This window comes from Lethenteron reissneri, chromosome 44 (genome assembly GCF_015708825.2).
Source record: "Lethenteron reissneri isolate LAM-NWPU_2019-01 chromosome 44, ASM1570882v1, whole genome shotgun sequence".
Taxonomy (NCBI): domain Eukaryota; kingdom Metazoa; phylum Chordata; class Hyperoartia; order Petromyzontiformes; family Petromyzontidae; genus Lethenteron; species Lethenteron reissneri.
In genome coordinates, this window is record NC_083822.1 from 3,151,236 (window position 1) to 3,176,950 (window position 25,715).

General features: G+C 45.9%; 1 protein-coding gene across 6 annotated transcripts in view; it reads right to left on the reverse strand.

Annotated features, from left to right (window-relative positions):
• The window catches only part of LOC133353469 (ankyrin repeat and fibronectin type-III domain-containing protein 1-like), a 289,388-nt gene that overhangs the window by 97,313 nt on the left and 166,360 nt on the right, over positions 1-25,715 (reverse strand). For 4 of the 6 annotated variants that reach the window (XM_061569738.1, XM_061569737.1, XM_061569736.1 and 1 more), the window contains one exon: positions 10,533-10,573. In XM_061569738.1, the coding sequence (XP_061425722.1) occupies positions 10,533-10,573 (41 nt within the window). Of the gene's footprint in view, positions 1-10,532; positions 10,574-10,670; positions 10,810-10,948; positions 11,058-25,715 lie in introns of those variants that run through there. The other 2 variants (XM_061569742.1, XM_061569740.1) reach the window with 2 other exon arrangements.

A 25,715-nucleotide genomic window follows, 5' to 3' on the forward strand; every position in this document is an offset into this window, starting at 1 on the left:
CCCAGGATGGATCGTCGGCAGGCCAGCCTAAATATTTCCAACTGGTGAAGATGTTCCATTAGGGAGGTCCACATTTCACAAGCATAAAGAAGGGAGGGAATGACCATGTCTGAGAAGACCTGAAACTTCGTGCGGAACAACAGGCTAGGTAGCTTTCACATGGCGTTACGCAACTGATGAAAAGATAATGCCACTCGACTGATTCGGAGTGAGACGTCTACTGATAAACCGGAGCCGGTCATGAGCACACTGCCCAGATATGGGAAACTCTCCACTCTCTTCACAACTGCCCTATCACCAATTGGGAGTTGTGGGGGTGGAGTGTCCGATGGTACAAAATACCCAGGCAGGTGCTTAGTTTTGGTGGGGCTGATAGTAAGGCCCCACCTCTTAGTGGCAAGCTCCAGGTTCAGCAGCAGCGCCTCCAACTCCTCCTGTGAGTGAGCAGCAATTACCAAATCATTGGCATACATAACGTGGATGAGCAATAGGGAGCCATCCCTTGACCGCACCCGGGCATCGATCAGCCTCCCATTGTATATGTACCAAATGGAAATTCCTCCGCTACAGCTACTGAAGGCTTCACGAACTACGTGGTCGAAATAGATGTTTAATAATGTGGGAGCCAGAGGACATCCCTGACACACCTCAAGGTGTACAGGAAATGGCTCTGATTCCCAGCCACGTAGTTTTACCTGGGTCCGCTCACCATCATGAAGGTACTTATTGCTCATGAGCAGAGTGCCAGGGACTCCGAAGCACAACCCAGAGCCCAGGCCTACTGATGATATCATAGGCCTTGACCAGGTTAATAAAGCAGAGATGTAGGTCTTGTTGGAATTCCCTACTATCTCTGCTGTAGCAGACGGACTGAAAATATGGCATCTGTGCAGGACCGCCCTTTCCTGAAACCGCATTGGGGCTCCGCAAGCCTCTCCTCAGCAATGTTGAATAATCCTTTCCAGGACCTTTCCTGGCACACTGAGGAGTGAAATGCCCCTGTAGTTGTTACAGTCTGTGTGGTCCCCCTTTTTAAAGAGGGGGACCACACAGACTTTTTAAAAGAGGGGGACCACCAGGGCATCCTTCCAATCCTGCGGAATCCATCCAGTGGTCCAGACTGTTGTTACAATGTCATGTAGGGCAGTCTGTGCACAAACGCCACCCTTCCTCAGCATTTCGCTTGGGAGATCATCTCTGCCCGGTGCCTTTCTCGGTCTCAGACTCTGGATTGCCTTCAGTACTTCCACAACAGATGGCACCTCAGCCAGCCACTCAAAGGGGGTGACTTCTTCTTCCAATATTTGAGGCACTGCAGCCTCGGCAGGGTCATCCCCACTTTGTCCCACGTTGTTTTCCAGGCTGAGGGATTTCCCCTCCCCCAGGACCTCACAGAAATGCTCAGAAAATCTGCAAACCTGTTTCTGGGGGTCAGAGATTGGAGCACCGTTCTTTCCAATGATGATGGTAACCCCTCCACCTTCAATTAATTACCACTAAACCACGAATGAAATTTTTAATTAATAAGCTTGTGCCAGAGGCCCCAGGGGTACAGGCGTCTATGACGTCTCCTGGCCAAACCCCATGTGGCGGAGCCAGGAGACTGAATCCTTACCCTCGGGGCTCCTACAGAACAACAAAAAACCACTACGTGTGGCTACGTGGAATGTTCCAACGCTCACTGCGGAGGAGAGGCTGCCACTCCTCTGTCGGGAGCTGGACCGGTACCACCTGGATCTCTGTGGTATTCAGCAGGTCCGGTGGACTGGCTCTAGATCCTGTCACCATGAGGGGTGGAGAGTCCTCTTCTCGGGGCAGGAGACTGCCAAACAACAGGGAGTGGCTCTTCTTCTGAATAAAAGAATGAAGAGGGCGTGGGAGCGTGGCGGTGAGGTTTGGGAAGCTGTAAGCCCCAGGCTACTTTGGGCTCGCCTTCCCATCAACCAGAGGTGGGGAGTGGTGGTCGTGGTTACTTATGCCCCCACTGAAGACGAGCATCCGTGGAGGGATGCAGGCAAGGCCGATGAGTCAGATGCCTTCTATGACCTCCTGTCACAGGTGCTAGCTCAAGTGGCCCCTCGGGATAGAGTCATCTTGTTGGGTGACTGCAATGCCCGAGTTGGTGATGATGTTAGCACCTAGTCTGGAGTGATTGGAAGGCATGGGCCAGATCAGCTCAATAACAATGGCAGGAGGCTGCTAGATTTTTGTGCAGCCCATGGGCTTGTAATTACCAACACATTGTTCCGGCATCGGCGCATCCACACAACATCATGGATGCATGCCGGGTCTAAGCAAGAACATCTGCTGGACTACATCGTGATGGAACAGTGGAAGCGGGCCCATGTCCTTGACACCAGGACCTACCGTGCAGCTGATCTGCTCACTGACCATTGACTTGTCATCTGTGGGTGTACACCCAGGACCCCATTCAAACCCTTAGTGGCATGGTCTCAGCTAGCTGATGAAAGTTGCAAGCGAGAATTTAATCATCGCTTGCGGCTGGGGTTGGCATCGTCCCCCACTCCTCCTGATGTCGAGGGGAAATGGGCGAAGTTTAGGACTGTGGCTCATGCAGTTGCAATGGCTGCTTTGGGTACATGGTCCAGACCTCCCCAGAGACCCTGGCTGATAGAGGAGGTGTTCAAGTTGGTTGAGAAAAAGTGACAGGCCCACTCTCATTGGCTACGGCATCCCACGTCGGAGAATGAGGAGTGAGGCTACAAACACAGACACACGCTAGGTGACATGAAGATTTCATGGTATTTCATCCCTCTGAACCTTCACATGTCCACTACGGTGTTGGCGTCACACGCAACATCAAGGTTTGACTGAGTTCCAGGCGTTCGCTAACATATCGGCTATGATTGTTTCAAACGCCGCTGTTAGGAGCTGTTGAAAATCAATCAAGCCTTTTAGGGTTGATTTGCCATTACAGTTGGCATTCTCCAACACTCAACCATGCGGTTCAAACTGCTGTCTAATTATATTCATTTAATGATGGATGATACCTTCAATGGACAGTCCGCTTATCAAGTGGTTCCAACGGAAACTACGCATTCTTTGAGTATCATACTGAATGCAAAGGGACTATGGATGTTACAACTGAGCATGTTCTTGGAAAGGAAGAGGATATTATAGCTGTGAAGTTTGTCATCACAGTTTTTAACGTACACATTTTTACAATGACATTCTAACCACAATACATCTCACAATTCTTGATATCACGTGGGAAGGTGGCAGTAGCCGAATTGCAGAGTTTCCATTACAAAAAAATACGTGAATTGGCTTTTACTGTTATCCAGCGAGCTGCTGTAAATAGCAATATATCAAACAAAAGTGATGTGACAAAATGTATGGCCATAACCTCATATTCTACACATTTTGTGCTTATTCAATACATTTTTTACGGAAAACCTGGTCACTGTAACGTACCGCAAAGAGTATGGATATAAACAGGTGTCCTCTGGTCCAACATCGTTTTGAGACTAGGCTCAAAAGAAAGATGAGAATAGGTTTTTCCCTTTTTTCTGGCAACAAAACAGTTGTTAAGATGTTACAACACCAAACTGAGACCTTTTACAAAGAATCATGTCTGCATTAACCACAATACTTGTGGTCAGAATACAAAAAACATACTCTGATAATATATGCATTGTCATGGAAACTGATTGGTCCACACCAGAGACAGCTTTCTTTTGAGCCTAGTCTGAGTCTTATGTACTTTATGATTTTCCAAATGAATACAAAAAAATACATGTCTCACCCACACAGAAATGTGCATACTGCAAATTATGTATGTATGAATTATGTAAACTACTAACTAATGAGTGTATAGTTAACTGATATCTAGCAGAAATTGAAGGATTACAACAAAATACTATGAGGTAATGTCCAGTGAAGTTAATATTTGTGTTTATTCATAACATGTGAATATCCCCTACACAAACTCTGGCCATGACCATTAGATCCAGCAGCATTTTCGCCATGCCAGTAATCGATTTTGAACCATCCTAAATCATGTACCGTCATTGGAACGGTCTCTTTACATTGGTGGAACTGCGATGAAATGAAACGGAGAACATTGATTCACAGCTGTGCAGGGCAAGATACTCTGTGGCACAGAACTTGTATTATTTTCTCTGGTTGAGCAATGCTAATAATGATTATAATCACTCTCATTCATTATACCCCCTGCCTGAACCTGATAAGCAATTCACTGGCACATAAGTTCAAGGGATATTTTCATTTTAATATTACTTTGACAAATAAATATATTTTTTAAGCCCAGTAATTTGTTCTTATCAGACAGCTCCAGCTATGTCAGTACACGTTGTTCACCCTTCAAGGTTATATTGCTAAATAATGTACACATATCAGAGTGAAGGTCTCTTGCATGGCTGCCTGTCTGGCCTTCAGAGCTCAGGCATCAGTCTGCACAACTGCTACGGTACTTAGATGGCCATAACGACATCAGCCATTAACATGAAATTAAAAATATTTTAGATAAATTCGTTCAATTTGGCTCAATAAAAAAAGACAGCTGTCTCCCAGCGGGCACGCACACACAAGCGCACGCGTACGTGAACGTACGAATTTCCCTTAAATAGCAACGTATTTCATTTCACGTTCACAAATTAACAAAACTCCTGTAAGACTGCGTGCGTTGCCAATGACTAACGAGGTGGATGGCATAATGAGCACCATTGTTATACAATCCGTTGCAAACACACGATGCCAGTAATACATTGGGTGCGCATTTATATTATAGATTTTTTTCCATGCCCCTATATAAAGTACTTCTATTTAAAATTTAATGAAAAAAGTAAACTCTTTTACACAGTGGGTTTGGAAAATACCCAGTAGCATAAGGGTAAGTTAAGAAAGGTAAAATAAAATGTCATGAAATTTAATGCAGATGCGAAAACAGTTATACCAGGAGTTCTCTAGCATTAAACAAAAAAATCTAATTGGATCTCAAAAGAAGCGAACAAATTATTAGAGGCAAAAACCTCATGAACCTGCAGGTATTCCAGCCGTATCTTTCCTTCAGAATATTTTATAACAAATGACAGCACTTTGTAAACACATTTAACAGCCAATTAAATGGAACAGCAGAGAGGTGACACGTGTCATGTTTGATCAGGCACCAATCATTAATAATCCATCCACATGTAGTCATTGACGGATGTCAAACTGAACTGACGGAGCTTGGCCCCTTGCTATTATCCTCTAATCAAACTTGGCTCAATTCTCTAGGCAACGGAGTTGAAAAAAATGTCAATTACTAAATTACACGATGACACACACACACACACAACAACCCTGCTGTTCAGCGAAGAGGTATCTGCCAAGACATCAGAGGCATTTTCCCAACTGAAGTCGTATTAAGCCACGTTCAAATAGGCCCGTGCACGAAGCAACAACACGACATTGAGGATGATGATGATGATGAGGCAAGGTAGGTGCTTTGCATGTGTAGTCTTTCTGAACTAATATGACAGTCAGTGTCGTTAGAGATATTTAACAATACACGTTTTTTGGGGGTTATATCGCGTAAATATAAATGTGTAGGAAGGTTTGTCACGTAAACAGAACATGTCAATTTGTTACTAATACAGTACACCATGTTGGAAAGTAAAGCCAGATTTGGCTGTCGCCTGATGATGCTCGTTGTAATTATTGCCGAAACGTCGTACTCAGATTGTAAATGTTGTGTATTTACTCTTTAACACACCGGTGTGCTGTACTAGTAACTAAATGGCATGTTCTGTTTACGTGACAAACCTTACTAATTGGCTGTGTCGGGTGGTGGCAGGTTTAAATCATATTTAAATTTACGCGATCTAACCCAAAAAAAACCTGTATTATGGATAATATTGGTCACGAAAGCCTACGTATTAAACAGAGCCAGTTAAGTTTGTCTTGAAAACTTACCTCTTTAATTTGGCCTTCATCCCACAGTTCTGGCCGTTTCACCCTGGTTCTATTTATTTCATGCTTTCTGTGCACGGGGTGCATTGGGATCTATGGATGAAATGTGCCTTACAAATGTAAAGAATCATTATTATAAAAATAAATTTACTTTTACGCTAATGAGTGCAGCACAGACCGCCAATATTATTTGAGGAAATACATTCTATAAACATTAAACATAGTTGTGTAAAACTAATAGAAGTTTTAATAAATAAAGAGTAACATATGTATACTATGCGCAAATTACATTTGTAAATAATAAATGCATGCACGTGGACAAAACATAACATGAGGCACAGAGCCTTTCGGCTGCCAGAGTCCTGGGGTACAAACACGAGTTTTGTATTGCCATTTTGTAAATAAAGAAAACGTTTGACAAAGGTTGCAACGAATTTGCAGGTGAATTATTGCCGTAATTAATGAACGTGTGTTCGTCACGTGGGCGACACGCTGCGTGGCTATGTAACTCGACTTTTGGGGACAATGTTTGCTCAGGGCAGTCGTCTTTCGGGCTCAGGGGTTAAACTTGCCTCTGCCAGCGCTGCTCAACTCGACTGTCGCAGCAGCCCCGTGTAACTTACAAATACAATCGACTGGGCCGTGTGCACTGGCATGCCATCGTTGCATTTCTCCTATTGATGTCGGAAAATACGGCCCAGTGTTTACATTATGACTGCTAACACACGGCGCTTCAGAGCGTTGGCCACATTTGCATGTAACAATTGCAATTTTAATGCGCCATTTCCTTTCCATGTCACAATTATGTAAAGTTCATGAAATACAAGAAAGAGCATCGCTTTCGTTTGACCTTCTATTGACGGAAGATTACAGTTGATTTGCAAAATATAACATGGTATGAAATTAAAATGCTTCGGATCGGCTTACCGATTACAGCATAATTCGATTCAAAGTCAAACTGTCTTCCTGCTCAAGCAAGTGAAAGGTCACCAGCCTTCCCAATTGACGGTTCTGAGCCAGTCGTGGAAATTCCCCATTCCCATAGCAGGGAGTCACGGACAATTTTGAGAGGTGATTTTTTTATCATAAATTATCATGTAAAATATTCACTTAGAATAAGGAGAACTTAATGAAATAGAAACGCCACTGTGAATTTTAACATGGAATATGATAATCTAATTTAAAATTTACCAAAACCTTCTAAATCTTGTTTTTATTGGGGCTTATATTTTTTAGAAGAGACTAATGTACAACGTGTGAGTGATTGAATTTGTTATATTTGGAAGTGGCCTATGATAAGCTTTGACAACACTCCAATGTTCTTGGAGTGTAATGCTAACAAGATTTTGCAAATCAAATTTGAGAGAGAGAACAAAAAAACGGTACCGTTTGGACTACATTTTCTGGAAAATAGTATTTTTGGTTAATTTAGCATGACAGCCTTTTTCCAACTTGGGATATTAATGTCTCTTCACAATTTCCAGAACTTTCCACTCAGATTTACTGGAAACAATTTCTGGTTAATTATATGCATTTGTCGTGTCATAATATTGCATTTAAGAAATTCTGCTTTACTGCAAACTTAAAGTAAGCTAATAAATGTTTAAGGGTGTTTGGAATGCCAGCAATTTATATTTTAAGTTGTTTGTGCAAGAAGTCTTATTAAAATGTGTCTTACTGAAACAACACCGACTTAAAAACCAGACTGTTAATTCCACAGGCAAGTGCGTGGTGTGCACAAGCACCCTATGCATGAAGCATTTATGCCATCAGTTTAAGGACATTAAAGATCCCACATTGCAAGAGTAGACCATTGTGTACTGGCGTCATGGCTAAATTAACCACCCTCAATAAGTAATAGATCCCCGACTACTTGAAAGACTGCTCCTGAAATAATGCGGGCCATTCAGGGCGTGCCAATGAAAATTTGCGTTACAGCCCACGTGATGAATTTGTTTTTCCATTGGAATCCGTGCAATTTTAAGTACATTTTTACTGACCGAGCCTAATAACAAACTTGACTGTGGGGACAACGCATAATGACCAAGGAGTCACCTTTGGTGCAGTGGAGAAAAGCGAGTGAGCTTCAGAAAAGATGACAGATTTAGTAGGGGCGTGTATCAACATCGGCAAGGCGCAAAATGTGTCCATCACTCGGTTTCCTGTCTCGTGGAGATCTGTGCCAACTTATATACCAAGCCAAGCAGTGTTCTTGTGCCAGAGTGTAAGACAGTAAACAAATGCATTTATGAACAACAAAAATATATTACAAATACGATTTTCAAATAAGAATTAATTCATTTGCTCAAATCCCCCCGATTTAACTTGGGTCAAAGGGCTTTGCACAGCCGTTTAGAATTGCAGCAAAAGTTGTATTTCATCAGTTTTGTGACGACCCCCTGCCACCCTGACGAATGATTAATGCCCCCACCCCATCTCAGAGCGCTGCTTCCCAGCTCACACGCGGGCAGTGTTTACGCTCAAAATATTGCAATAAGCGCCCTGCAGGAGGAGCTGTGAACTACCTCCCCCCGCGCCTCCAAAGCTGCAGGGTGCACCCAAAACACTCGGCGGGGAAGGGGCTCCATTGGTGTTCGCTTACTCGGTTGAACAAAGAAACTGGCTGACCTCAAAATTAATTCCGCTAATGCTGGTCAACATGCGCTGGTTGCATGCCAGGTATTTGCAAAGCACTTTGAGACCCGTCAGGATTTAGATGACTACAGGTAGGACGAGGTGACTTCAACAAGTCTTGCATTGGCTTTTGATTCATTGTACATTTGCTGAATTTAATTTTAAAATGTGCCTATAATCATTGTTGTGTGATTAAAGTTTCGTCGCGTGTTTAACGTTTTTTTAGAGAACCAATAAGTCAATTAGGTTTTGTGAGCTCTAGCATGGCTGGCAAAGCACGGCTAAGTGCTGCAATGCACAAGAAGTTCAACATACATACATACATGCATTGTTGACGATTCATATGTCTAACTCACTTGGAAAAGGCGTGTGCTAAAATATTACTCTGGGGGAGCGGTGGTGTAGTGGTTAATGCTCTACCCTATGAAACAGGCGACCCGAATTTTACAAGGGGCCAGGGCGAACATCAGTGGCGAGCGACAGCTGCATTCCCTTGGCCCTGAAGCGTCGCGTCGATTACTAAATAGCGACATTCGTTTAAAGGAATTTCACCGAAACTTTAAATGAATTAAATAAACATTTATTGCAGCTCACAAGTGGAATCGGGTCATTTCACGAAGAAGAAGAAGAAAACCCCCCAACCTTGTCAAGCGAGCGAGGTAAAGTGAAGGTTGACCCAGCATGAGAGAAGAAAAATATTGAGCACTATTGCCGAATACTTTCATGTGGAATCTCCATAGATTTTCAAATCAATTTCCTTTCTACCACCTAAACTTATGCAGTGAAAGGTTACAAATTCCCCAACTGTCCAGTAAGTCTCTTTTTTTTGCTTGACATTTTACCCTTTAGTTTTTATGGGGTTTTTTTTGGGAGGGGGCTGGCAGTGGGGGGGGGGGGGGGGTGAAAAAGGATTTGTTTTTAATTGTGTCCCTATGCATAGAATACAATGCAGGGCGTTGTACTCTGCCATTGGGTCACAGCTGTGTGGGGATCATCACTTTGATAGCTGTTAATGCCTCGACTCCCAAGTGTCATTAAATGGCAATTCGCAAATTGGGTAGAAATGTTTAGCGGGTTTTCTTTTGTTTTTCACATTAGCCGCATGCAGCAAAGATCCCCCTATAGCCATAGAGTGTTAGTGGAAAGTGCTGGTGAGTGAACACCTATTCAGGCTGGCATGGCACACGAGGGAATTGTGGTGTGATTGTCATCAAGCCCCGCCCCCATCCCAGTGCTGATGTATACACACTGCACCAGGTACTAATTTAAGGCTGAGTCGACCTAGGGGAGGCCCCAGCACGAGAGAATACAAATATCGAGCACTACTGATGTTAGCCATGAGCGGGAATGAAACTCCTATTGGTCAGGTTCGCAGTGCGGTGCGCCCACCACTGTGCCACCGCTCCCGACTCCCAAGTGCCATTGAGAAGACAATTAGCAAATTGGGAAGGAATGTTCGCGTGATAAAATGCACGTGAGCTACAATACGCATCCCTGAACACACACACACACACGCGCGCGCACTCATAGGTGCATCGACTGCCGAGAGAAGAACACAATGTTCTAGACGATGTGGCGCGTGCTCGTGGCATTTAATTTTGATCGTGCTGCCACTGATGCCTTGTCCCTCCAGGAAACACAGATTCTGCATGGATTTTAGTGCCGTGACAGTTGCAATTGCTTTGCTGCAATGCATCACATCGTACAAGCTCGCAGAGATCTATTATTTGCATGCAATTATTAAAGACGAATTTAATCTTTTCACTCGGATCCCATCTTTGCAGCAACAATAACATTATATTGATTGTATCAATTAGGGCGAAATCTAAAGGCTGGCGGCAATCCTTGCTAGTTGTGCACGCAGAGATGAAATCCGATGCATGAATGCATGCATGCATGCACACCGATGTGTGCACGCTGACCACTTAGTATTCCTGATGAATGCAAAAAAAAGCATCGCTTACCTCTTTAGCTGACTATCACGGCGATCCACTGAACCAAGGCTCTGCAAAACAAGAGAGGGAGAAATACTTTGCATTCACAAATTGCATGCTCCCTCGTGTGCGAATGGTTTCAACGATTGCAATCTCTCTGCACGTCACCTGTTGTTTTCGCAAATGCAATTCTCGCGCAGTCCGGCGTTTGTATATTAAAAAAAAAAGTTTGAAAGAGACACGAAGCATCAAAAGGACCTTTTGCAAAAATCTTCGTTTTCAATGGGCAACAAATGTACACGCAGACAACGTCCGCAGAGACGCGTTATTTTTGCATAACGGATATGGCTCTGCAGCCTCACAGCAATGACCCGTTCGACAGCCGTCGCCCGACCGATGTCCTTTTATGGACACACCGAGCCTCAATATCCGCTATTATTTCTCACACGAGAGCAGGGAGAGTGCAGCGTTAACCCTTGGCAAGTCCCCGCTCAGCGATGAACCTGGCTGCTGAGGAGCGTGGACATGGCCGTGCGACGATTGCCATCCTCTTTAACCCACGCCGTGCACCGCCAAGTTGAATGTGCATTCCTCAAAACATGATCCACTTAATTGACTGCCAATGACATGAGACATTCGATGTAGAATAAAAATGCAAACATATTATTGCGCATCTACATCTATAGCTGGGTGGCAGTGTGGTAAAGGGTGTCTACTCAACTCATCACACCTATGGGGCCAATAAAATGGTGTACTCATTTGTGGGAAGTCAACTGCGGTTCTCGTAGATTAAAAACTGACCCTCGTCATAGAACTGTCGAATTTCCACCGCGTGGTTTTAAAAATTGAAATGAGCACAGAGCGGCACTGATTTGACCGTGCAGGTATTTGGAAGTGGGATGATCGCCGCTGAATTGAGACTGGCGATGGAATGGTGATGAAGGAGAAAACGCGTCCAGAGGAACGACAACCACGGAGATGGAGCGACGAAGTGAGCTCGTGGTGCAGCAGTGACATGGATCATAGCAGCAAAAACAGCGACGGCATGGGGAAGCATTCATCCAGCAGTGGATAGACGATGGCTGACGATGATGTGTATATTAAAAAAAATCAGCTAAGCTTTATTCGAATTAAATCCATTACGTTGTAGGGGGTCTGATTGTTGCCCACGGAGCTATTTTTGGGGCCACTGAGCGATATGGGATCTGATGTGGCCAATCGGCGGACGGTGAGCCATGTGGCTGGGGCAGTGTGGCCTACGCCGCACGTCCTGCCACGGGCTCAGAGCTCGTGCCGCCGGCGGCAGCAGCAGCAGCAGCAGCGACGGCGGCCCAACCACGCGCGCCATCGCGGCCGTGCGAGAATTGATGACGAGTGGGACACCGCCTGTCGAGCCACCTCACCGTTAAATCCGGCTCATGCTCGCCGTCAAATTGGCCAAGAGGACCCTTAAAGTAGCGCGGGGTTGAATCTAACGGGAACCGCGGTTACACCGCCAGCCCTGTTGACCGCTGACGGTGCCGGGTTGGTGGTGGCGGTGGTGGTGGCACGCGCTTGTGTCGATCAGAGCACCAGTAGAGCCCACACGGCTTGAGGAAGCTCTCAAACCGAACTGGGCTCTGGGGTGAGTGGACTGAATCTTCCTTAAAAAAAATGTTTATCCCGAAGCGGAAGTTCGGCGCTGGATACAATGATGTTTGCGAATGCGATTTGTAACTCTGATCCTTACCTGTATATGATAGCTCAATGTTCGTGTGCCATTTTAGTTGAGGGACTACTACTGCGTGGTGTTATCTTGGTGTGGTCTGGGACTGTGTTCTTGTTCTTTTACTGCCTTGCCCAAGCTTGAGAAATCAGACTTCAATAATCAACACATTTATTACGTATTTACATTTTGTGACTTGCTTACCTTTGTCTCTATCTTGCACTCCTATCGCGTGTATGTTTGTATTGTTTGCTGGTGTCACTTGCTGACCTGCCCATACTGACCATCTGTGAAAAGAGCTTCAAAGCTCATCGGATTGCTTCGGTCTGAATAAAGATTCTGAATCTACCTGTGTAGAGCCTTGAGGTGGTATCTGCTCATATGCATGGTCTTCCTCACAGTACTCTGCTCTCCTCCAACACGCCACACTCGTCAATGAAATTGGCCAAACATCCAAATTCGGGACCCTGATCTCGTCAGATCTTTGAAGCTAAGCAGGATGGACTCTGCTGAGGACTTGAGTGGTACAAAGAGCCGGGTGGTGGTGGCTTTGCACGTGGCCTGTAGTCCGGCACTGTGGAGGCAGCGAGGGTTGGTGAATTACCGCAAAAAATACACGGCAAGGCTCCCTTCCTGTGTGCATCGAGGATGTGCCATACCCTGGCTTGCCAGGAGAAGGCAGTAGAGCAAGTGGTCTAATTGCCATCTGTTTCCCTCTGTATGGGAGATAGAGCATTGCCCCCTCGCATGGGTGGGGTTTCTCCGGGTGCTTCAATTTCCTCTGACACGTATAAAAATAAACGTTCATTATCCATAAAAAAAGCTTTTGGGTTAGATAGTGTGAATTGAAATGCGTCTTTAAACCCGTCACCACCTGACACAGCAAATTAGTCAAGTTTGTGACTTAAACAAAACATGCCAATTAGTTACCAGTTCAGCACACCGGTGTGTTGGAGAGTAAATACACAACATTTACAATTCGAGTACTCAATAAAATATTTTAACATGAAAGCCCACTGCAGGACCCTCCTGAAACCGAGTTCTACAATTCAGTGTGGCTTTCCACGATAAATAAAAGCAAGTAAAAATAAGTAAGAACGGTGATGATGATGATGATGACAACTAGGATAGTGGATCAAATTCACAGACATTACATTTCTCTTTTTTTGTGTCCGTGTATCACATGGCTAACACATTTACAAGACAACATGCAGGAGATCGTATGACTGAAATTAGCATTAAGCATTGTGATATCACTAACTTTCGTTTATAAGGTGACAACTGTAAATGTGTGCCGACCGCGATAGACCTCGCATCGAGAACGCTCAAAATAAATTGTAAATGCTTACGCGGGGTTCAGATTGTATTCTGTGCCGGGAAACAGAAGTGACTAAGCCAGGTCACGTGAGTCATCTCCTTAGATGTGACCAAGCTGTCGATACATTTACCTGTGAGTCAACCCACACTTCGGTATGGAGTTTGTGTAGGATTCTTTAAAGTTATTTGCGTTAGCGATGACACGGGGCTTTTGACGGTACTGACCTGCCAACCCCCCCCCCCCTTCTTTTCGTGAATTTGTGTTTAATGCTGACATAATGGGTTGATTAAGAAATATAAAGACTCTCAATGCCGTCATGCGTCCATGCCCCATCACGATCTGACCCTGGGCTTTATAAATTCCGCACAGACGTGAGTCATCCGCTGCATTCTCATTTCAAAACCGGTGGGGGGTTTATTTTTGGGGTCCCACGTCTCTGCTACTGCTGCGTACGTCCCAGACATGCGCATCTCGAAGACGGCAGTGACACAAACAGGGAGAGAGAGACAACGTGAGTAAGACACGTATTGCTCTGCTCACGCAGCGCCGGAGGCCGGAAGCGCGCACGCGAGGCGAGTTGTTCATTTCTTTCATTCGGTCTACAACTTATTTTCGTGATCTAAAAGAAAGCTTGGCTCCCTGCAAATCTTAACTGTTGAACGCCGCCGTAACCAGCACAACGTGGCTCAAGTTTAAAGGGAAGTGATTATGACAAAGCCGACGTTCAAGTACACAATTTGTGCTGTCGTAATTCACAGACTCGCTCATTCAACATATATTTGAAACTCTATCGTTATGAACATTGTTCCTAATGTTTGTTATCACTCACGAATAATTGCGTCAAAGTCTGTGCGAAATTGCGAATATAACAACGGGGAACTTTTACATATATAAAAAAAACTGTACACGACTATATATTTGTATCAAACAAAGTGACTTATTAGGCAGTGTATTACAATGTGTTATTGTATGGAATGCTGCTGCGGTGTAATGGTGAGCACACTGCACTTAATCCAGAGGTCGCCACCTCGATTCGATCTCCTGGCGTGCCAGTTGACACAATGGTGCGAGTTTCTTAAATCCCCCCCCTCCCGCTCTGTCCACTCAACAGTCTTAAAATAACAGAGCACAGTGAGTCGATCGGCAGGCCAAGGAACCGCAAGAGATGGGCTTTCTCGAACCCCCTCTCGTGGAGGGCCTTCCGTCGGCAGTGGCGTGAGCAAGCAATTGCAGGGCTGCACCTTTACCTAACATACATCTCTAAAAAAAACTATATATTGACAACGCTGGCAGTGCTTTATATTTTGTTTAAGAAGACAGCTTTTGAACGTACACGGTTATTTTTGGCATCCAACTCGCAACTGACATGCGAACGCAATTTTGAAGAGGCACGCGCGCAATCGCACAAGCTGGCAACGCGGCATGCTGACGTCTTTGGGGATTATTCAGGAGCCCATTGTCAAGCGCCCTTCGGCGGCGTTTCGTTTTTGACATTGTTTTCAGGGACTTGATGGGCAACCGCGCCGCTGGGCGAGTGGCTAATTTTGGAAGACTCACATCGAGTCGTGTCTCGTGAGGCTGGTGTTTTGCAAGACGGTTGGAACCCAGGCGAGGTGATGCTTTTGTGATGCAATGGTCAGCGCGCGCGCCTGGCTTGCAAGTCAGCGGTCACCGGTTCGATTCCATCGTCCGACAGGGCAGTTGAAATTGGCAAAATTATTCAATCTCAACCGCCTCTCCCGCTGCCTAAGTTCACCCACAGCCAATGGGCAGGTTGTGTGTGGTGGGGTAAAGTGTGGGGACTCCCACCTTTTCCAAAACGTCCGAATCGGCATTGAATAGTCGTCAGAAAATGTTCTCTAGCTCCCGTCTAGAGGAGGCTCTTCCACCACAAGTGGCTTGAGCAAGAAATTACAGGACTGCACCTTCATCTGTTACCTTGGCCAACCTGATGAAGCCCATGCCATCCCTGGTTGAAACCCCAGGCAACTCCAGATTGTTTTTGGAAATCTCTTATCGACTTCCGTATTATGAATCGTGCACGATGAGAGTGACAATGATGCTAAAGACAATGATTTAGGAAACAGTGTTTCAAACCATGCACATCATCGATTGTGTTTTGGTAAAACACAATGCCCTATATTTAATGGCTTGTGCGAGTGCACGCGGACCATGATGACGAGCATGAGAAACAATGGACAGCGCCGATAATTGCATTTGCCATCACGTCCTGAACCCACGCTTTGCTCTCGCATCAGAGCAGTCTCCTTGTATGATTGGGAGCAGGCAGGAGCAGGCATAGGGCTGTAGGCAGTGAGAGTAAGACGTTGGGGGAGGGGGAATGAGGGCAGGGACTCTGAGACTCTGAGTGCAGGGAAGTTCCTTGGGATTCTGCCGGGATTTCTGGCATGCGTCGTTGCTTTCATGTGTTACCACCCTACCTTCCCGTCAGTTCCCTCCCCCTCCACAAACGCCACCCATTCACTGCCCCATTCACTGCCCCATCCCTCTCCTCTCACCCCCACCGGCAAAGCGCCGGTCACAAGTGGACAATCGAGAAACACGAGCCAGAGCACTTTTTGCTGCAAAGGAGTAATTTCATTCGAGAACCTCTCTCTGAATTATGCCATTAATGATGCATACTTAATGTATGAGTGCAAGCACTTCGCATCTTTAAACATCTGTATGGTGGTCTATTCAGGGGTGCCGTGCTTGCGAAGTGTTAACTACCTCTCCTGGTATACATGAAGTCATGGGTTCTATCGCGATCCTGACGCCTGTATATTTGGAGGTTGCGTGTTCTCTCCATGGTCGCGTGGATTATTCCTGGGTTTTCTGGTTTCCCCCCCGACATTTAGAAACATGCATTTAAAGTATTTGGCTTCTAGAAATTTCCATATGATAAGCCACTTCATTTGGCTATCATTTGTGACCAGGTAGCTTATGAAAAAGAACTACATTGCTCAGTGGGTCTTACCTGGTAAAATAAAAAATAGTTTTAGTTTAATAGATTTTAAACGTACGACTGTATTGGTGAGGAACTCTGTGATAAAAAAACGCTCCTTATGTTGGTGTAAACGAGTTTAAGAGGAACAAACATGTGAAACGCTATTAGAAATTATACTTTTTTTTAATATGAGAACGCTGCACATTTTTATGATGATCATCAGCAACTATAATCTATCCACTGCTGGATGAAGGCCTGCCAAAGTCATCACCATCCGTCATTGTCTTCCAGTGACATCGGCTATCATGTTGGAAATCCGCAAGCATAAGGCAAAAAGCATCAGCGGTTCCTGAAAAATGCCCTGTGGTCCCGTCTTAGGAAAGGCATTGGCAGTGTTGCAAACAGAACAAGCCCACTAAAACCTCACTACATTCATCTTCAACACCGCCTCAAAACAGAAGAATGTAGGAAAGACTGATGTCTCGGACCGGTGACCCTTCTCCCAAAGCAGAGAGAGCGAGAAGGCCGAGTTAGCGATCACACGTTGCAGTGTCGAAGCCTGAGAAATGTGTGTTTTTAAAAACAGGACATTTTAAGCGTTTTTTTTACTTGAAATGAGAAGAACCCTAACCCCTAAACATTATAAAAGGAACACGTATACATTGATACAAACTATTAAGTATTAAAGTAGAACCACATCATGGCAAATTCAATAATGTTCCGTGAATATATTTCTGCGTAAAGACATCTGCCACAGATCATTAGCAGCCAAGTCCCCAAGTCACCTGCAGCAAAACAACGTTCTGGGCAGATGATCCTGCTGGCTGGAAAACAATTCAAAACGGAGTGAAAAAAATTCCAATTATCTCATCGCTCAGATTAGTGCAGAGTGGGACTCCTCGCTGCCGGTGACCCTGAGCAGCGGTGTCGGACATCCGCTGATGACAGCGCACAAAGTGGTACCCATTTTATTACCCGCAGGGAGAATGATTGGGCCGACTTGACCTCCGACTGGAATTTGAACTCGCAACCTTCCCCATTGTGAGTCGCGTACAGTAACTCAAAAACAAACTGTACTCGCCCCCCTTCACACCTTGCATCCCCCCACCCCCCAAAATATTTGTGACCACATCAATCTTGATATCGATTTTATGATTACTATAATTGTTGTCATAAAGGTTGCACAATTGCACGCGACGTGACCTGGCGGAGGGCGGCGAGGGCAGCGACGGAGCCAACAACAAGGCGCACGCTCAGCGCGGCAGCTCGTGGGAACATTTTGGCCATTTCTCAGCGAGACTTCCACGCAGATTCCTGCCGCGATAAGGAGGAGCGCCACTCGTGGAGAGGTCTTTCACACAGACAGGGGCAGAAGCAGTCTGTCATTGGTGCCAGCACAGCTGTCACAGGCCCCGCGTCACAGCCGCCTTTGGGGGGGGGGGACAGTCTCGTTGTGACACTCGCCTCAACCGCACCCACACGTGGCACCGCATCCACGCTTCAGGCGTTCTCGCGCATAGGGGCTCGGAGTGACCCCGATCGCTAACCCTAGCTCCAGGTATGACACGTCCGGGGAAACAAAATCGCAGTGCCATGGAGATGTTCCCTGCACACTTCATAACAGAGAGGGCTCAATGTGGGCTCTTTTACCAAGCCTCCTCCCTCTCGTAGAACGACGCTAATTATACATTCTTCTTCGTCGCACTTGTGAAGACGCGTTGGGGGGGGGGGGGGAGGGTCGTTTTTAATTTAACCAAGAGGCTCGTCTTGTTTGAATAACACTGGAGCTTGAGTTTAAGCAACGCTACAAAATAAACCTCGACACGTGAAATGTAGATCTACTTTGCTAGCCTACGGGGAAGTGTTGAAAAAGTGGCATTGCTTAATTTAGCGCAAAGAGGGTTCAGTAATTCAGTAAAACATGAATCTTTTTTTTACGTTGAAATAAATGCTACGTTTAAAGCATAGGTATAGAACGAAATTAATGTATTGCTGCAATAATGCATTTCCATTATCATCATAATTATATTAATTTTTTTGGCATCGTGGAATGAAAAAAAATCCCCCAGCATGCAACCGGGAAGAATGTGGAATTCATCACTCAGGTGGAAGTCACCTTTTTTTTATCTGGCACCGAGACAAAAAAAAAGTAGATTTTGGACGGGACCACGGACAGATAACAAGATAACTACCTTCTTGGTGCTCTCCCAAACGTTCAGCCAAAAACATAAAACACACAAAAAAGCGAGAGAGAGAGAGGGAGAGAGGCGGCCTAAATCGGCAGCACATGTGCGCACAATGAGGCAAGGAAACCCAGACAAGAGGCCGCCAAGCCTCAGAGAGACGGCTCCAGCCATGCCTGAGAGGGTGCCCCGTTGGCCCCAACGCTGAAAGGCGCTGCCAACAATTTTCAGCGCGGGGTGTCCAACAAAAAAAAACGCTTAAAGTTCTTTCAAAAAAGCTCGCAAATCCAGCCCGTTAGCCATGAGGCCGCCCCCCACCCCCGACCCCCCTCCCCAGAATTCTTGCCCATATTTACATTTTAAATATATAACTAAACATCTCACCGATACCAATTGTAAGCCACCTACCGCCTCGTTTGATATTGTTTGTACACGCGCCGTTGCGCGATGCGTGCATCACTTGGGCCGTCTGGACACCGGTGCAATCCAAGGTGTGCCACCTCAAGACATTACCCAGGTAAAGATGTGTCAGTGCATGATGAAATACATAAACTCTTCCTTTTATTGACATATTTGTATGCACGGTATTCTCACCTTAACATAATTACTGCGGGAAATGTGCATAGCACAATCAGAGTGGATGTTGCATCTGTTAAGGGGGTGTACACGGGAAGTCCTTCATTCCTGTTTGCGATCGTCTTCATCAGCCATGCTTCATCTGCTGCTGGACAAACGCAACAATTCGTCCAGCTCCTGCGAATCTCCAAAGCGGCCGTCCTTGCGAGGCATCTTCCCTCCTTCGGCTACCACTCCACTGTTAGCCTCGACCATCTGCTCGTCGCTTCTCTGCGCAGTTTTAATGTTTTGTTTCATCTTACTTGTCAGTGTCCACGTTTCCGTTTCACGTCATAGAAGGTCACCTACATTTTGATTGAAAATGTCTCTCCGCCTTCGGGACATTGGTATCTTGCTCTTCATTATTAATCTCAGCTTTCCCAAAGTACTCCGCCGTTCTCTCACACAGAGCACAGAGGCCTTCATCCAGCAGTGAACTGACATATGGAAACTTTACCCAGCACACTCTCACACTTGCCCATATATATATTTACCAATCCAGAAACATGCCGTCGAGTGTGTCTCCAAAACAAAGTATAAGAAGTGGACACATGCCCAGATAATTAATATTGATAATGCCCCTAATTTATCCAGTAGCGTATAAATACTTTTTTTTCTCAGGATGGCCCTCGAGTTTTGTGCGTGTAGGAGGGAAGTGGAGTTATGAGCGTAAACCCATGCAAAAAAGGGGTAGCACTCAAAGGTATGTGGAAACAACCCACTTGCTGTACTGCCATCTCTGGCTACCCTGGCAGCCCAGTGAGTTTCAGTGGTTCTCAAAGCTTCGCCGCTGTCCACTAGTCATCCATCCAACGCTCTTGACTGCGGGTCTGTACCACAGTGCCCAGTTCCTAAAGAAGCAACACAATGTCCCTTGAAAACCTAACAAAACGGAATTGAACATCTGCAAATAGAGTACGGAAAAAGTCAAAGGTCCAGCCCTGTACTTGCTTGCTCTCACCACTGCTGGCAGAAGGGTCTCCAAGAGAGGAAGCTCGAGTGAGCATCTGTAGAGGGTATTTGGCCTACTCTTCTATGCTGGTAAGACATATTGTACAAGTTGGGAGTACTTACACTTAACCTCACCCACATGCAAACTATATCAATCGATGTACATATGTAAAATAAAACACTAGGGTAATTATGTAATACGCTTGAAAGGTTACAAATGTCAGTTTTTTTACAATAATAGTTCTTGTTTAGATCAATTTGCACAGAAAATCAATGGGAGAATGGAAAATGTAATTAGCAACAGAGTAACAGGCGTGCGCATTTGTATACAATACATTTCTGACAAAATTAAATTGCACGTAAAATAATTACAGGCGAATTACAATAACGCACTGTCTATGTCCGGAATTCACATCGTGCCCAAAGATGTCGCTGAAATCGTGTAGCACTCAGGGCACAACAAGATCATTATTGACATGGGCACGCAAAAGCGGCCCCTTTGTAGTGACTCCTCAGAGCAGCCTATTTTTGAAGCAGCGTTTCCGTCAGCAATGCGAGATGATAGCTGTGGAGCTCTCCCATTTGACTTCGCTGAATAGCTCCGCTTATTTGATGCATTCCCACAGGGGGGTTTGTGGGATGCTCTGGAAACCATAACACGAGAGCGAGAAGACTTGAAATGCTCTGACAGCAAGCCCTAAACCAGAGGATCACAGAGTGTTTAAAGCAACTGGCATTTTTAGCCTTTACTTCTTACACGCATATATTAGAGACACACAAAGACAAAGATTCCCCCATTTAGCCACAACAGACTGTTTTGAGTGCTGTTAGCAAGCATCTATGAAAGCCTGCATGGCACACGAGGGGTTGGGTGACCGGCACCATGCTCGGTTGCCTTTGTCTGTCCAGTGGCGATGTTTACCAACTTCACCTGGTACTCGTTTTAGGCTGAGTCGACCTAGTGGAGACCGATATTCACACTACACCGGGTAGGCCTTGCATGTTTCTCATGGCTCGGAATTGAAATAAAGTAGCTGGGATCATATCGCAGTGTGCTGCTACCCACGGCACCAAAGACAAAGATCCCCCGTATAGCCTTAACAGACTGTTGGGGCAAGTGCTGTTAGTGAGCACCTATGAAGGCCGGCACAACACACGAAGGGGTGGAAGGCCAGCACTACGCCCAGCCGCCTTTGTCTCCTCAGTGGTGATGTTTACACACCGCACCAGGAACTAATTGGAGGCTGAGTCGACCTAGGGGAGGCCCAGATCGGTTCAGATAATCGTCACTGTTGTTGGCCGTGAGCGGGTATCGAACTCGGGTCCCCGGGTTCGTAGCGTGGCGCGCTAACTACTACACTATCGCTCCCCACACGCAAAAATACACACACACAGACTCAAACAAATCTGTAAATAGTATATACACCTAGTTTTCTATTAAAATGCGTTTGCTACTATTACGCAGCGCGTTTAATGAATATACTTTTTACGTTACACATTTAGCAAATTAAAATGATGTACAACCAAACATTGGTCACGTTTGAATTTACATTAAAAAAACATGCAGAATGTCTGTCTTACAAAATATCATAAACACTCTGTGATATGGAACAATACGACAACATCATGCGAATATTAAAAGGGATACTCTGGGAGTGGACGTTAATTGAACATTCCTCAACCCCACGTTTTGAACTAGAACGTTACTTTGTGTGCCCATGGTGTACGCCTTAACCATTGCCTCAACGGAGAGCCTTCAGCGTGAGCCCTAAACAGGTAACCATATATAGAAATACCACGTGTGTACTAAACACACGTAAACACGCGCGGCGCAGGCGAGCGCTTTGCACCCACATGCGCACACATATATAAAGAACATTTTTGGAACCATACCTTGAAGTCGAAAAAAAAGGACAACCTGCCAACAGCGCACACTGATATATCAGCCCTGATGTGGAAAAATACTCGTGTCAAGCCATATTCATGAGGAAGAATGATCTGCCTTCGCAGCCAGCCAAATGATCAATTGCCATGTATGGGTTTTATTTTTACTCAAAGTGTGTTAACCCTTTCTGCTGCAGTTGTCCAAATGGAAGAAGCTTCATGTACATTCACAAGGGCTCATTTTGCGTACTTTTTTTCGAGAACAATCTACAGAAGTTGGCCTTGCACAGTCTATAATTACGTCAGACACTCCATCCATTTCTTCAATGAGGGAAAAAAAGGAAAAGCTGGTCTAATCTAAATGGTGTGTGCCTATAAAACAAACAGCTTCAATTTGTAATTCATAGCGCAATCATTAATTTTACTGAAGGCCAAACCCTCATTAATGTTAGTGCCCAAATAGCCCAATGTATCAGGACCCTGCTGATAGAAAGCATTGATCTCAGCCACGGTTTTCTGGATAAATAAAGGACATTCTTATTATTCCAATAGAAACCTGACAACATGGATAATGCAAAAGTACAATGAGAATGACAAGACTTGCATTACTGGCAGCCTGGCATCGAGAAGCTCTGGGTGTTTACACATCATCATGTTTGAGGCTTGCCGTGTTTGTTCTGAAGACATATGTTACACACTCACACCAATTCACACGTTTGTACAAAGACAAACAACTCTCCACGTAGCCTAATGTAGAATTTTGGGACATTTACTGTTCGTGAGCACCTATGAACGTCAGCACAGGCTGCATTTGTCTTGCCAGTAATGATGTTCACACAGAGCACCAGGTACTAAATACACAGCTGAGTTGACCCAGGAGAGGCCCAGGACCGGCTCGGATATCACTCGCCACTGATGTCAGCTGTGGCTTGGAATCGAAGCCAGGTTGCCGTGTGTTCGTGACGCAGTATGCTAACCACTACGCTTCAGCCCAAGACAAAGATCCCCCTCATAGCCTTTAACAGACTGTTGGGGCAAGTGCTGTTAGTGTGGAGCACCTATGAAGGCCGGCATGGCACACAAATGGGTGGGTGGCCAGCAACCATACCTGATCACCTTTGTTTCCCGAGTAGTGATGTTTACACATTTTACCACGTACTCATTTGAGGCTGAGTAGACCTAAGGAAGGCCCAAGACCAGTTCAGATAATCTTCAATAATGTTGGCCATGAGCAGGAATCGAACTCAGGTTACCAGGTTCAACACACTAGCCACTACCGCTCCCCACAACGCTCCAGTCCACATACATGCACACAGACTCACACATTAAAAAATTGGATTCAGCCAAAGAGAAGTAAAATAAAGAGCTTTGCGTGTCATTAGTTACTACCCGCTGATTGAGTTGTGCACCCAGGAGTTACATAGAAGTGGCCTCAAAGGTAAGTTTCTGCTTTTCTTGGTTATTTAATACACTTAAGCCATCAATGTCAAGGTCTACAACAACTTATACCTACTGCAAATTTTCGAGTGTATAACACTGCATGAATACACTGGAGTTGTGCTTATTTGATGGGCCATGCCTTGACATCTTAGTTTACATTGTTGGCCACATACAAACAAAAGAAGGATTCCCCCATTTAACTCGGGGACGAGTGCAGTGTAATGGGCTCGCTTGGCGAGCACTGGGAGCCAATGTTCACACACTACACCAGGTAGCCCTTGCATGTTTCTCATGGCTCGGAATTGAAATAAAGTAGCTGGGATCATATCGCAGTGTGCTGCTACCCACAGCACCAAAGACAAATGTCCCCCGTATAGCCTTAACAGACTGTTGGGGCAAGTGCTGTTTGCGAGCACCTATGAAGGTCGGCACGGCACACGAGGGGGTGGGTGGCCAACGCCACGCCTGGCCGTTTTTGTCTCCCCAGTGGCGATGTTTTTTTACACACCGCACCAGGCATTCATTTGAGGCTGAGTCGACCTAGGGGAGGCCCAGGACCGGTTTAGATAATCGTCAATGGTGTTGGCCGTGAGCTGGAATCAAACTCGGGTCGCCGGGTTCGTGGCGCAGCGTAGCGCTAACCGCTACACCACCGCTGCCCACCACGGCTCCACACGCACGCACCCTCACGCACCCTCACGCACACACGCACACACACGCACGCACCCTCACACACACACACACACCCTCACACACATACACGAACGCACCCTCACACAAACACACGCACCCTCACACACACACACACCCTCACACAAACACACGCACCCTCACGCACACACACGCACGCACCCTCACACACACACACACACCCTCACACACATACACGAACGCACCCTCACACACACACACACCCTCACACAAACACACGCACCCTCACGCACACGCACACGCACGCACCCTCACACACACACACGCACCCTCACACACACACACGCACGCACCCTCACACACACACACGCACGCACCCTCACACACACACACGCACGCACCCTCACACACACGCACGCACCCTCACACACACGCACGCACCCTCACACACACACACACGCACCCTCACACACACGCACCCACACACACACGCACGCACCCACACACACACGCACGCAACCACACACACACACGTACGCACCCACACACACACACGCACGCACCCTCACACACGCACACACACACGCACCCTCACGCACCCTCACACACACGCACGCACCCTCACGCACCCTCACACACACACGCGCACGCACCCTCACGCACCCTCACACACACACACGCACGCACCCTCACGCACCCTCACACACACGCACGCACCTTCACGCACCCTCACGCACACACACGCACGCACCCTCACACACACACGCACGCACACACACGCACGCACCCTCACACACGCACACACGCACGCACCTTCACGCACCCTCACACACACACACGCACGCACCCTCACGCACCCTCACACACACGCACGCACCTTCACGCACCCTCACGCACACACACACACGCACCCTCACGCACCCTCACACACACACACGCACGCACCCTCACGCACCCTCACACACACTAACCAAATGAAACTCAACTTTACGCGCCGTTGGAAATTAAGTAAAAAAACAAATACGTTTTAAATTCAGGTTCGCATATTATTTGATTCTTTTGGTAAAGTCACGTAGGTAGAAGAAAAAATTATAATAAAAATAAAGCAAATAAAATAAATAAATAATAACTAATAATAAAAAGACTAATGTAGACTGCAGCCTGGTTCTTAATAACCAGGCTACAGTATAAATTATAGACTGCCAGTACACTCACTCCGATTAAGAACCAGGATACAGTCTACATTATTATTTTTAATTATTTTTATTTTATTCACTTCATTTTTTATTATTATTTTCTATCTACGTGATTTTACCTAAAGAACCAAAGAATATTAATTCCTGCAGTCACGAAAGTTTTAAGTCAAAATTTTACCTCTCAAATAGTCAGCAGGAATTGCCCCCCCCCCCCAAAAAAAACCAACGTGCTGAGAGGGCAACTAGGGTGGCTCGTGTGTCTAGAAATCATGAGCCCCGCAGGTTCATAAGCAAGGGTCAAGGGGGTGGGGGGGGGAGTCAAT